At 41.9% G+C, this 13,866-nt stretch overlaps 1 protein-coding gene across 4 annotated transcripts in view; it reads left to right on the forward strand.

Annotated features, from left to right (window-relative positions):
* The window catches only part of heatr5b (HEAT repeat containing 5B), a 35,950-nt gene extending 22,084 nt beyond the window's left edge, over positions 1-13,866 (forward strand). For 3 of the 4 annotated variants that reach the window (XM_088610560.1, XM_088610559.1, XM_088610562.1), the window contains exons 27-36: positions 481-660; positions 1,002-1,239; positions 3,209-3,460; positions 3,632-3,759; positions 4,129-4,273; positions 5,247-5,519; positions 5,906-6,130; positions 6,747-6,898; positions 8,597-8,810; positions 12,184-13,866. In XM_088610560.1, the coding sequence (XP_088466686.1) occupies positions 481-660; positions 1,002-1,239; positions 3,209-3,460; positions 3,632-3,759; positions 4,129-4,273; positions 5,247-5,519; positions 5,906-6,130; positions 6,747-6,898; positions 8,597-8,810; positions 12,184-12,491 (2,115 nt within the window). In that variant the 3' untranslated portion in view covers positions 12,492-13,866. Of the gene's footprint in view, positions 1-480; positions 661-1,001; positions 1,240-3,208; positions 3,461-3,631; positions 3,760-4,128; positions 4,274-5,143; positions 5,520-5,905; positions 6,131-6,746; positions 6,899-8,596; positions 8,811-12,183 lie in introns of those variants that run through there. The other variant, XM_088610563.1, reaches the window with a different exon arrangement.

Raw genomic sequence — 13,866 nt, forward strand, 5'->3', positions numbered from 1 at the left:
TCTTGATTTTTTTACGGATTCTGTGTGTTCATTTAGTAGATGTTTTTAAGGACACATGTAGACTGCTCGCAGGGAGCACCTTTATGGAAAATTCTCCAAAAACATACCATGGACTTCAGTAAGGCTCTTTCCCTCCGTCATTGAAGAGTTTGGCAGCACTAGAAGGCTGTCTTCAGTGTGAGAACTGCTGTTTCACAGGCACAAGGCCAGACAGTGTACCACAGAGGCGCTGGTAAAGTATAGGCAGACCAGGAAGGGAAGGGAGGGAGGCTGAATTTTCAGCGGATTATTTATAAAGGGTGAAAGAGAGGCTAGCCATGTATTATTTTTGAATTTGTTCCACGTTTTTCGCAAATTGTATTCCATCCAGTCTGCAACCTTACATTTTTAAAAAAATTACGTTCCTGCTGGCTTTGGAGTTTGGCCGTAGCCTCTGGGCAGTTCAGGCCCTGGTGTTGAGCAGGTCTGCTCTGTGTGCAGGTGTGCAGCGCGTGGATCGGCAGCCGGGTGGTGAGTGACCTGAACGACCTGCGGAGGGTCCACAACCTGCTGGTGTCCTCGCTGGACAAGGTGCAGGCTGGGAAGGGCTCTTCTTGCCAGCTGTACAGCGAGAGCGCCACCACCATGGAGAAGCTGGCTGTGCTAAAGGCTTGGGCCGAGGTGAGAACACTGTCCTTATCGCTCACATCTGCGCAACAGCGAGCAGCTTTTGCCGCTCATAACCTGCAGCTTTATGCAGTCACTGTTTGCATTGTTTTTTTAATTATTTAAGAATTGTCACAGTGCTGTTCACTTTACCTAGTGTCCTGTTACACGACAAAACACTGAACAAGGTTCACGAAAACAAAGGTGAAAGTATCCCTACGGAAAGATGACTCTAGTTGTGATACATTGCTGGAAAAAGCACTGCCATAGAGCAATGTGAAGCTGCAGTTGCAAATTGCGCAGAACAGGAGGGTGAGAACAGGGGTAACTCCTGCATGGCATCCCGCCCCTTACAGGTGTACGTGGTGGCAATGAAGATCAAGAAGGAAGCGGATAACAAGCCCCCCAAGGCTGTGCAGGGAGGCGAGGAAGAGGAGGAGGATGTGGGGACGGTGGACGTGCTCTCTCCTGACAGCCTCATCACCCTGGTGCAGCCGGAGCTGCCTGCCCTCAGCCGCCTGTGGCTCGCCGCCCTCCGGGACTACGCCTTGCTGACCCTGCCTACTGAGTTCGCCAGCCAGCTGCCTCCTGACGGTAAGTGACTTCCTGTGGCATTTGTGTTAGAACATTGGTGGCCGGACAACTCTAATTAAAGCTCCTAGATCTCACTGCAGCTACAGGTCCCCTGCCATCTAGTGTAAATGCCAGGAGCTGTATCACCCTGCAACTCACAGCTGGCAGCCCACTGAAGCTCAGCAGGTGTGAGCCTAGTCAGTACCTTGGTGGGAAACCTTCTAGAAAAGCTAAGGTCTAGAGGTGTTAGTGGGGCCTACTAGGGAGCGCTCACCCTGCGGTCTGTGGTGGTCTTAATGCCTCAGTTTAGTGATGGAGACACTGTACTGTCCTGACTCTCTGTGGTTATTAAAAAACCCAGGGTAGTTTCTCACGGTGTAACCCTGCCGTCCTGGCCAAATGTTGCCTTGGCCTTTACCAGTCATGACCTCATAATACTCCCAATCGATGAATTGGCTTTGTGACACTCTGTTCTCCTCCCCACTGAGAGCTGGTGTGAACTGAGCGCACTGGCTCTCTTTGATTGCAGTCACATCGTCCTAGTGGTGATGCAGGGGAGTACCCATCACTTGAGTGGAGTGTCCAGAAAAGCGATATATACGTATAAGGAATTAATACTTATTACATGGAGATTTTTTTCTGTATTAACAAAGTAACTTATTCCATATTAGCAAAGCAATGCCCTTTTTGAGTTCTGAGTGCAAAGCAGCATCCCACAATATCTAAATGTAACAGGGTAATCTCTTATTCTGCTTAATTTTGTTTTTCTAGCTTTATTTTTATTAGTGTAATACAATGAAGCAAGCAATCTTGTAGCATTAAAAATCTTAGGAATTTTTTTATCTATTATTGCTGTTCTGCTGTAATTTCAGAAATACATCTCGGAAACAAATTTTGACCAAAAAGACCAATGCAAATAACAGCAAGCTATTGCAGTTGTAATTGTCTTTCTTTTTCTTCGACTTTGTAAAAAATGTAACTCTTACCAAAAGCTCTTCTTATTCTGTATGCACTAGCAGATGATTTTACTGAAACAAAACAAGGCTGTTGTTCCTAAGGTTTTGGGCCAACAGTAAATTAACCTCCACCATTTGCTGTTCTTCAAAGCCACTTAGAGATTGAGTGATGCAAATTTGTGTTATGGAATTAAAAATTACCTGTTAATAAAGTGATGTTTTTAATGGCTCTGAATAACACACTTACCAAAGGATACAAGCTGGTGCAATGAGAAAAGGGCTCAGTCCTATGATAAATTTGCCTAGAGCCCTTGAAAACCTAGCTATGCCGCTGCTAAGAATAGCTGTGAATGCTGATGAATGAGAAGAATCATAATTGTCATAATTGTCATCCTTCTTAAGTGGACAAGCATGGGTTTCAAGTAGCTCACTTGCTTATTATCACAATCAATTCACCAACCCTCTTAACTTGTAATTGCTCTGAGCATGCACTGGTGGCTGTTCCATACAAGCTGCTTGTTGGCAGTCCCACATTTCTCACAATAAAGTGCTGTGTGGAATGTTATAACCTTTTGATTATTCAGGGAAAGAGTACACTGTGAAATCTGTGTAATAGTGTTTTTCCCCATCTATATGTCTGTGGTAGTTAGCGATGGTTATAAATCTGGTCATTTACACAGTAATAAAGTAAACATTGTCAACCAAGACTAGCGCAGATCAAATCAGTGCAACTCTCCTGCTAATCCCAAATTAAAAGCCTAGTACTTCATGTGTGGAGTCCACTGGAAAGAAGCAGGAAGCAAAAACATATGTGGGGTCTCTTTTTAATTTTATTTTTATTTATATTTAATTGAGGATAAAATAAGCAATAAGCGTTATTTGCTCTGTTTGTATAGATGTCTAGAGCTTCTGCTGGGCTTTGTGTTAGCAAAGTAGTTTGTTTTTTACAGCTACGTAATGATTTGCAAGATAATGGACACTTTCTTACGTTATGGGTATTCTGGTTATGGTGTATTAACCTGTTCTTGGTGCAGGTGGAGCATTCTACACCCCTGAGACAATCGACACAGCTCGGCTCCATTACCGTAACTCCTGGGCTCCGATCCTGCATGCTGTAGCTCTGTGGCTGAACAGCACAGGCTTTAGTGCTGGCGACACTACAGATGACACCCCTCCCAACTCAGCACGGGGTCCGGCGGCCACTGTTTTCAGCCCTGCCTCTGGAACATCTCCAGCAACCAAAAACCCAGAGGATCTGGTGAAGGATAGAATGCATCTGCTGTTGGGTACTGAGATGTGTTCTCTTGTATTAATTATGCTTTTACATTTCAAAGCTGGATAATAATAAATTCTTAACAGTTTTAATTTTCCTCCTGTTCTTCATAAACTAGTAGATGAGCACTTCTGCGTGCACAGGTATGTATGTAGCATACCAACTCTAGTTCTTTTTCTTGCAGGTGTCAGTATTGAGTTCTTGTGCTTTCCCAGACCGGAAGAGCCTATTGAACATGTCATGTCCTGTTTGCAAGCCCTGTGTACTCTACTAGATTCTTCCCAAGCTCGAACTCACATTGCAGAGGATCAGGTAAAGCTGCTATGACATTACACTGATTTTTAGTGTGCTATACAGCTGTTTTCAGTGTAGGATTATTTGATCAAACATGATTTATTGAAATCATGTCAGAGGCCATGTATCTGGAGTTCATGTGCTGGTCATTCAGAATAGGGATTTTTGGACTGGGGACCAAGTTGAAATGATACAATTGAAAGTGATGGGCAACCATGGGCTTTACGTTTTCTGTCACAAACTGTTACATTGGATAAGCTGACCTGTGTCAGATTGGAGTATCTGGATTGTGAGACTGCAGTCCCTGGGACATGAAGAGCTTGTAGTTCTTTGAGTGAAGCAGTGGAAGACGGGAGACTTTACTGTTCTTCTGGGCTGCTCTTCCAGATGCTGGGAGTGGAGCTCCTGAACGTGCTGCACCGGCTTCTCCTGACCCGGGACCCACCCTCTGTGCAACTGGAGGTCACCAGCGTGGTCAGGGAGACCCTCCGGGCGGCACAGGACTACCTGCAGGAGCAGAGGAACACCATGAGTGAGTCACTTGATCTCCCCTTACCTCCAGATCCAAATTCATTATGGATTCTAGGCCTTCCTATTCATTTTTTACTTTGATTCATTTTAAGCAGGTGGTAATTCAGGCAGGGCAATCTTAATTTTGGTAAAGTCAGACAATGAGAAACAGTACAGTTTGCCCTCTAGTAAAACCTTCGTTTTTTACTTTGCTTTATCCAGAAGGCTTAGCACCAGATCCCTACAGCATGTGAATATGAGGAAAGTCAATAGCTTTTTTTTTTTCTAAAAGAAGCCGGATTGTAAATACGGGCCCCGACTATCCATTCTCAAGCTAACAGCTTGCACACCACTTGGCAGGCTGGTTTTTGGAGGGAAGCCGTAACGATGGACCTGCCACCAGAGGCCGCCGAGGGACTCTTATCTGTTGTAAATAGGCTCTCCAGGTGGTGACGTGCTTGGTGGGAAACAGTCAGGGCAGACCACTGCAGAAGAGAAGGGGGGTTCTCTTGAAACCACTATGTGGGACGTACTGTAACCTTTGCAATAAAGCCTCCTGCACCTTACTTCCTTATTGTGGGTTTTTAAGTGATCATATCCCTGAAGCACCCTTACGTAAGGGTGGGGTCCATCACTCACCCATACTTTTTCTTTGCCCCTGTCATGAAAAAATACCAGACACATGTAAAGGAGCAAGTAAAGGCTTATTCCATGCTGAAAAGCGAAGAAAAGAAACACAACATCTTCTTCGGGTGACACCATTTGCCTATTGCTTCACATTACTTTCACTCAGTATTGCCCTTGGGCAAAATATTGTGTGTTTCTTTTCAAACGTTGTATTTTTTTTCATCTCTTTTCAGCATGGAATAAACCTTTACTTGTTCCTTTGCAGCCTACGCCTGCTGACGCAGCTCCCTACTTGAACTACTTCCTCTAACAGGTATATGGACATAAAATTGAAAGTGGTGACTTGCATTGCCTTTGCTTGTGCCCAGGTAAGGAGGATGCCAGTGAGAAGGATGCCGCCTGCACGCTGGGGGAAGGGGGGGACACGGGGGGGCTGGTCCCTGGAAAATCCTTGGTGTTTGCTGCCATGGAGCTGCTGGTGTTTATTCTAGTCCGGCACCTCCCCCAGCTCAACACCAAAGTCATGGACTCTCCCAGCCACTTACCCTACAAACCCCAGCGCCTGCCAGAGGACAGTGCCAGGCTGGTGGCTGCCACAGTCACCATCCTCGCAGACCTGCCGGCTCTCTGCTCCCCAGCAGGTAACGCCCATCACCCCACACCACCAGCACAGGCTTGACTGGGTCGAAGAGACCACGCTGTCTCCAGCACTCAGATCAATGACCACCTTAATCTCTACTGTTTACATCTACCGCTAATTACGATTTATTAGGGCAGAGGTACTGAAAGTGAAACATTTTTTACTTTCCTGCCCAATGTCCAAAATAGAAACCAATTTTAAAAACAAAAGGTCCATTTATATATTTTAGTCCAGAAGAATATTAATGTAGATTAGCTATAGATGTTGTACTGTAATTGTTAGCCTTCCTGTGGGTTTCAAATGCATTTACAAGAATCTTATTTAAACTAATTGATGAGAAAGGTTTAGATTCAGAAATCAGTTGATGTAATTTATTTTCTTCGGTAGGGAGCATGACCATCTTGCCCACAATTCTTTTCCTGATCACGGGTGTGCTGAGAGAGACCGCCGTGAAGACGGCGGACAGCCAGGTGCCCCCTCCCGTCTCTGCTGCTCTGCAGGGCATAAAGACCATCATCACCTCTCCCCTGGCCAGAGTGGAGAAGACACGCCAGCAGTGGACAGGCCTGGTCCGCAGCAGCCTGGCGTCCGTCCTGGAGTACTCCCAGCCAGGTACAGCATCACCTGACTGCTGCCCGCTAGCCTTGTGTTACAGAAACGAGAGAAAAAACTGCATGCCTTAAATGGGGTTTATTCAACAATGTTTTCATTAATATTGATTTTTTTTAAATCTGGTCCTTTCAAAGATCCTAGGTCTGGGTAGAGGGGCTCCAAGGACCTTCATGCCTGAAAATTCAGGGGCCAGAAGCAGTTCTTGAATTTACTAATGTTTCCAACCTAGAAAAAAAACTAATAATTAAAAAGTTTCAAAGTAAAAAAAACCTGAAGAGATCAGAATGAAACTACTTTTAATAGAGAAGGTGGCAATTGTCCTGTCAAGGGCTAACCTGCAGTACTTTGGTAACTCTTCTCAGACATTTAAAAGAGAAGCATTTTTGATGCAGCTGTAACAGTTGTTTTGTAAAAATGAGCGTGTAGAACTTCTTCACAGCTTACGAAGTGCCTGTGTTCAGCTGATCAAAAACAACCTCACAAAATAATTTTTCCCTTCACTCTTTCATACAATTTGTTTGTCCGGATGGTAACAAAAATGAGCACTGATTATTTTTATTTATTTATTTTAATTTTGGCACCACTTTTGTTCAATAAGCAGTTTTCTACCCTCCAGATGAGTCCAGGCCCAACATGGATGAAGTGAGCATGCTCACAGCCATCACCCTCTTCCTGCTGTCTGCCAGTGCGGAGATAGTTGGCGTGACGTCCTTGCAGAATGGCTGCATGAACAGGTTCAAGAACGCCTTGAACTCCAGTGACCCCTGGGTGTGTTCATTTACTTTTTCCCAATTTAAACCCACAGGATTTCACGAGCATGCATTAAACCTCTTCCCAGGAGTGACGTGTCTGAAGGGCAGTGTAACAGGGTTACAGGCAAGAGTGTATTTGTTTGGTGGGGGGAGTGGCAGTAAGCAGTTTAGGCGATAGCTCTGACAGAGCTAGTTTTTTTACGTAGTATTATTTTGCTTGCTGCCGCACCTGTTAAGATAGAAATACTCTACTAGTATATACAGCGCTTAATTGGACAGTGTGTTTAGAACACAAGACCTGGCATACGAAAAGGCCCAGATATGTTAACTCCCCCTGAGTTATCATGGTATATTTTCTTTGCCTTATTACAGAAGAGGTGTGTGTAACAGTGTTTCTTGCTGGGTTTAAGGTTCCTTGAAAGAAGCACACAGCAGGTATACACAGTTCAATAAAGGTCCAGTCTTCTATTAGACTTAATGGGTTCATGGTGATGTATTAATGTTTGAAAAGCATTAAAGAGGCCAATTTCTAAGTAACAAGAAAACAAGACAGCAACACCCCTAGTGTTCTCAGGAACACAGGGAGCATCTGGCCTGAGTTGAGTAAGAGTTATCTTTCTTTGCACTTGGAACAAAGGATCAGCAATGATATGGAACTGCAGCCTTGACCCAGACAGACCAGTCATGAGATGAAACAAAATTATATGGACAAACATTTATTATATTATATCTTTCAGAAATATCTGATTTGCATTGAAGGTTAAAGGAAGGCAGCATGTGTTTTAGCTTTTAGGCTGCAGATTTTCTTTAAGTTGTCTGCATGGAAAAATAAATCCTGTGATTTCTTGTCCTGTGAACAAGAGATTCAGAATGAAGAAAGAAAAATATTTGTAAGACATTTGTTAACCTCTAGGGTATAATCCCTAGTAAAGTACAAAACATACCTAAGTCTCAGGTTTGTTGAATTACACAGAGATTCTGTTTGTGAAAACAGTTTTTCCCTAGGTCCTGTTCTTGCTGTGACTAAGTGGCACTATTGTCTTTCCCTGTGGGAGAGGTTCATTGAACTGTCTGGGGCATCTACTCTTGTTCATTTAGTTCAGACATGTTCTTATTTTAATTGTAATTTTACCTGTTTTGCTAGTTTTAAAATTACGTTAATAAGTAATTTATGTAGGATGTTCTGCAATTAAGAGTAAAAGCATGTAATTAGCTATAAGAAGTTAATGCAGCCATGGCAAGCACTTAGGGCGTCTATAGTTTATTAATGGGTAGTATTAGAATATATTCATTATCACACAATGTTCTTTTTAATTATTTTTCCTGCTCACTGGAAGGTAGGAACTTGTGCTAGGTCTACACATAAAGCATCAAACATTAATCCTTGAGGGCTTTCAGGGATATCTTTTGTCTCTTGAGTCACACAGAAAGGGGAATTCCTCTGAATGACTTTCTGACCTTTGTTACCCTTTGTGTATTTGAGTCAGCTTTGGCAACTATTTGTTGAGTGAAGCCAAGGAAATAAAATTGGGGTAGGAAAAATATTTAAATGCATGCAAGAAGCCTAACGCAAAAAACTCCCAAAGAACTGTCCAAGGCTCGTGTAGGAAGAGCATGAAAGAAAGGGCTTGGGTGTAGTCCTGGCCACCTCTTAACCATGAACACCAGCTCAGTACCTGCTATCTGACACTGCCCTCAATGCGTCTGTGTGTAGGTGCAGGCCAGGTGCTACCAGCTGATGCTGTCCGTGTTCCAGCACTCGAGCAGGGCTCTCTCCACCCCCTACATCCACGCCCTGGCTCCTCTGCTGGTGGAGAAGCTGAAGGCCGTGGAGAGGAGCAGGCCAGGCAGCAGCGTGGAGCTGCAGGCCATTCAGGAGGGAGTCAGAGTCCTTGAAAACCTGGTTGCTATGGGAGAGGAGCAGAACAGTAAGTTCAGCCTTATTCCAGTACAACTCCGCTGAAGTGGTAACGCATCAGATGATTCAAGCAATACATGTGCCCGATGCCTAACCCACCTCAGGCGTTGCTTTTAGAAAGCTGATCTTTTCCTTTTAACATGATAATGTTGCCATTTGTTTTGTTCTCGCAAAAATGCAGTGCAGGTGATTGTTGATTTACCGTGTAAATTTGGGGAATTTGAGCAGAAGTCAGTATGGAGATTTAAAACCTGGCCTAGATTCAAAACATATGTAATTGATTTTTAACAACAATAATAAATACAGGAATAATACAGTGATTCCTGGGATTGTTTTCGGAATTTGGTATTTGGTCATTTTAGAGAGTAAATATTCTGAACAATTCAGGTCTTCTTTCAGATGCAAGAAAGCAGATTGGGCAATGTGTTTACAGGTCTGGCTATTGTTCTTAATTATGTCAGTTGCAGTGATTCGTTCAGCAGCACTAGGGAAGCTAAAGCATTTGAAACAGGAACAATTTAAGTGTAATATCACTTCATATTCATTTTCAGAGGTGTGACAGCTATGGTGTTTCTGTGAAAAGTATTGTTTTAATGAAGGACAGTTAGTGTTATTTATTTGTTTATATGTTTATTCATTTATTATGTGGAGCATTTGAAGTTCAAGCAATACATCTCTCTGTCACTTAACAAATACATTTCACTGTGGAGATATTGGAAGCTAAGTGCTGGTAGTTAAATGGACAACTTAGATGTGATGTTATTTTTATTGTAGAAAAACCTTTCTGAACACAGACCAGGTGTGTGAAAGTAGCCTCCTAAATAGCATTTTTTTCTGTGTATTCAGGAAGATTTCCCACAGGGACAAACGTATTTTGCCTGCAAGGAATTTCTTATGTTTCACACAAACTAATTGATAAAACAGTGAAACTCACCATCAATCAAAACCACAAGTAATAAAACTCGCAAAGCTTGGTACTTACAAATGCAATTTGTTTGCTGTTACTGCTGTATCATAGAAGTTCTGCTAGTGACCTTTTTTCTCATCTACTCTTATTGTTTTCTCCTCTGATCTCTGTTTCAGAAGTCAAGACGATTTCAACCCTCTCTTGTGACTATTATGAGCTCATATAAATGCACTTCCTGTTACTGAGCTGCTTCATGTCTTATCTGCAGATAATCGCATAGTCTCTTTTGTGGTGCACTTGTAGCATTGAACTGCCCTTACTTGCTTTAATACAGGAATAATGAATTCCAGCATTGTAAATAGTGCCTGGAAAAAAGTTTCCCTCCTTTATGCTTGCCATTGCCCACTTCTGTAGAAATCAGTGTTCAAAGACAGGTTAGGTTTTCTTCTGCACCAAATTTAAAAATAGCCCCACAAACATAACTGAATCATGATGTTAACGTTTTAGTTTTTCCATATGTACAAACCTTGCATGTCAGTCTGGAAATTGCTGCAGATTTTGTAAAATATATGTGGCTCTGCTACTCATGATTCTTTTCTCTAGAAATATGCATTTTTAGCTTTTCATACATTTAGCAGATGATCCTATGCCGTACAGCCTCAGGTTAAATTGTTGGGGTTTTTTTTATTAATGACATGGGCTTCTTCTGTCCAAATCACCTTGCAGAGGCAGTGTATCAGCTTGACTGACAGGAAGATTCTCTGAGCAGACTGGGTTAACTAAATTGGTTTCTGCTGCATAAATAAGCAGTAATAATAGAATAATTGCCCAGCAGACTCACTTACATGGATCCTTATGAACAGCTTTAGGTCTTACTGCAGTTTCTTGAGATATCATTAATACGCAGAGTGAGTCATCATCCCCAGCACAGTTAGATAACACTTACAAATTAACACATGCAGTGGCAAGGCGAGATTTAGTAGGAGATTTCGGTTTTCAGTCACGTTGGAGTTCAAGCATCAATTGCTCAGGAAACAGTTTTACCCAAATCGTTGACCTTCTGAAATTATTATGCCACGTTTGAAAGGGGGTTTCCCAATCAGCTGTTCCCACTGAGGTGATTTGACATGTTTCACCTCTGGTGTTACAGTGTGTAGAACAACATAACCCGGATTCATGGATCAACCACTCTTTCGTAAATGCCAGCTGTTTGCGAGCTCACAAAACAGAAACCAGGAGATCAGCTTCACCATCTTACAGAACTATAAATGCCCCTCTTTCATTATGAAACCAGTTTGGATGTTCGTTTGCAGTGGTTCTGCTTTTAATATCTTTGTACTTTTATTTCTTCTGATTAGCTTTGTAGTTTCCACAGATTCCAGTCTGATTTCTGGCATGTGCTTTCAAACATTTTTGTTTTTGTGATATAGACAATGGAGCTCCCATTGTCTTCTTTGTGGTTTATTTATCTGTTTGTACAGTAGTATATAGAGCAGTTCTGCTGAAGAACTTTATGAAGTAAAAAGTCAGCAATATGAAACGGGACATGGTTAAAAAATCACATTAGTGTGAATTGGTGTAAATTCAAAGATAAGACTCCTATGTTCAGTTTTTAGTCGTGCCATTGGTTGAAATTTTCTGGTCCTATAGATTCCCTTACTAGTGCTTTCCTCTAAAATATAATTTCTGTAAATGTTAAATCATAGTGTGGAGACGTATACTTTTCTGTGCTGAATGTGGTGTGAATGCAAACTTCTGTGGGGTTTCTGTTTGCCTGTAGGTTCTGGATTTGATACTGGTTTAGGAAGTAAAACAGCTTACCTAGAAACACTGGAGTGGTCTGCAATTGATTGTCTCCAGAAAAGCTTTTTCAGAACTTCCAATTTTCAAAAAAAAAACCTGAGAATTTATTAAATTGTTACCCCATCTTGATTTCTAAGTGAAACAACTTTTGGTACAGTGCATTTAGCATCAAAGCTACAACGAGCTACAGCTCTTAACTGAAGTTAAAAATCCCCAAACCCTCATTTTCAAGAATTGGAAAGTGTTATGTTTTTTCATGTGTGTGCAAAGGTGTACCATTAAACTCACTTTTAACTACAACTGAAATCCATGTTGTAATTAGCATTTTCATTAATGGCAAGAAATGTGATATATTGCTTCTCAGCGTTATTTCTCTAAAGAAAATTATACTGAAGCACAAGTACACCTCCTTCAATGTTAGTGGGGTACTGATTAATAACTGCCATTATAAATGACCCACCTCAAAAAATTAGGGATTCTTTGATCATAGGGGAACCCCACATTTTCTGATGACTATTATTGCAACAAGTAAATGTATTTCCCTGCCTTAGCAACCACATCTGCTTAGCAACAGTTGAATCTTTAAATTCGCTATTTAAAAAAAACTATTTCTGGAACTGTCGGCTAAGGAAGGATCCCAAGTAACACTTTTCTCTCCTCTTTTGTTTTAAAGGAGTTCAGCTTCTTGCTCTCTTAGTCCCTACCCTCATTTCCTATCTTCTGGATGAGAATGCGTACAGTTCGGCTAACCCAGCCTCCAAGGGCCTGCACGAGTTCGCGCTGCAGGACCTGATGCGAATCGGGCCCTTGTACCCCAGCGCCTTCAAGACGGTCGTAGGGGCCGCCCCGGAGCTGAAGACCCGGCTGGAGACGGCCATCCGAGCCAGCCAGGCCAGCAGCAAGGCCAAGGCGGCTGTCAGGCAGACCCAGCCCGCAGTACAGGTCGCCCCCACCATCAAACTCAAGACCAGCTTCTTCTGAGAGGATCCTGCCTACCGAGCCGTGGCCCTACAGCACCAGTGTGCAGATCTGCCCCCCCCCAAATACCCCTTACTGCAAACACTAAGCACCAAATACCTGTTTCCTGAAAGGAGTTTCACAAGGTTTGCCTGGGCTGGGGTTTTTATTCATGTCTGTGTGCGTTTCTCCCTCCTATTTCTTTGCCGGATCTCGTATATTCTTCTTTCACAAAGAAGTGACGTCAGAGCTACAATTCTGCCAGAACTGAAGGACGTGTAATCTGTGCTTTAACAATGATTTAGAAATGAACTGTAGATGACACTCCTAACTCTTCACTAGCTCAAGACCAAGGGCTTACTTTGAAGGGGATGGAATCTAATACAATATTAGGTTCACGTCTGATTTTCAAAAGGGAGTTCTTAAATATAATGGGACATTCTCTCTGCTTCAGTAGGCTATATCTCCTTTTTATAGACATTAATGATTTATTGAACAATGTTACCGTTCTAAAGTAAAAGTACAAAGTACTGATCAGATGAACCATAGCAATTTTAAAATGGATCTTAATTAGGCCTTTATTTTGGATTGATAATCATATTAGGTTTTAAATATCACAAAAGGTACAAATGTAGTATTTTTTTATTTCTTATTATTTAATCTTAATTCCATGACTAGATCACATCTCTTTACATCTAATTTAAATTTAATTAACTTCTAATTGCAAAAATGTTATTCCTTATTTTTAAGTTTTCTTTGTAAGAGAATCTGACGTTTGCACATATCTTAACACTTACTTAGAACACCTGAAAGACATCAATTCATCCTGTGTAGCATGTTTTTTGGAAGTGCATTATCACTTTAGTTGAAAGCATTGCAAACCTCACATTATTACTTTTCCTACCTCAGGCAGATGGATAAGACCATGAAGAAACATTGTAATGCAGGATATCTCAGTTTATATCTTTATTTAGTTACATGGATTCCATTTCTGACATGTTTTCAAGATTGAGGGGTTTCATAGTCCTGTGGAGTGGGTCAGAGGTTGCGATGTGTGCTCAGGCAGTAGATTGCCTTTCCTGCAGCTTTCCTCATAAGCTAAAAGGAAGTGCTCTTCTGTTATTGAGTAGCCTTCTGTTCTAAATATCAAGGTATTAGTTTCATTGATATTTCTTCTTGAATTCTTTCCACTGTGTTTTTGTCACCCATCAACAATGTTAAAGTGTAACAAAATCACATGCCTATTTGTCCCCTGCAGTACTCCTGGTCAGGTAGGCCATTAACATGATTATTCTGCTGTGGTTTTAAATTTCTTGGACATCAGTAGCGAGCGAAAAAGACATCTGAAGATTGAAGTAATCAGCTTTTTACCGAAATGTGATCTTTACCTGGACTTTTC

Source organism: Lepisosteus platostomus, chromosome 17 (assembly GCF_059453375.1).
Source record: "Lepisosteus platostomus isolate fLepPlt1 chromosome 17, fLepPlt1.hap1, whole genome shotgun sequence".
Taxonomy (NCBI): Eukaryota; Metazoa; Chordata; class Actinopteri; order Semionotiformes; family Lepisosteidae; genus Lepisosteus; species Lepisosteus platostomus.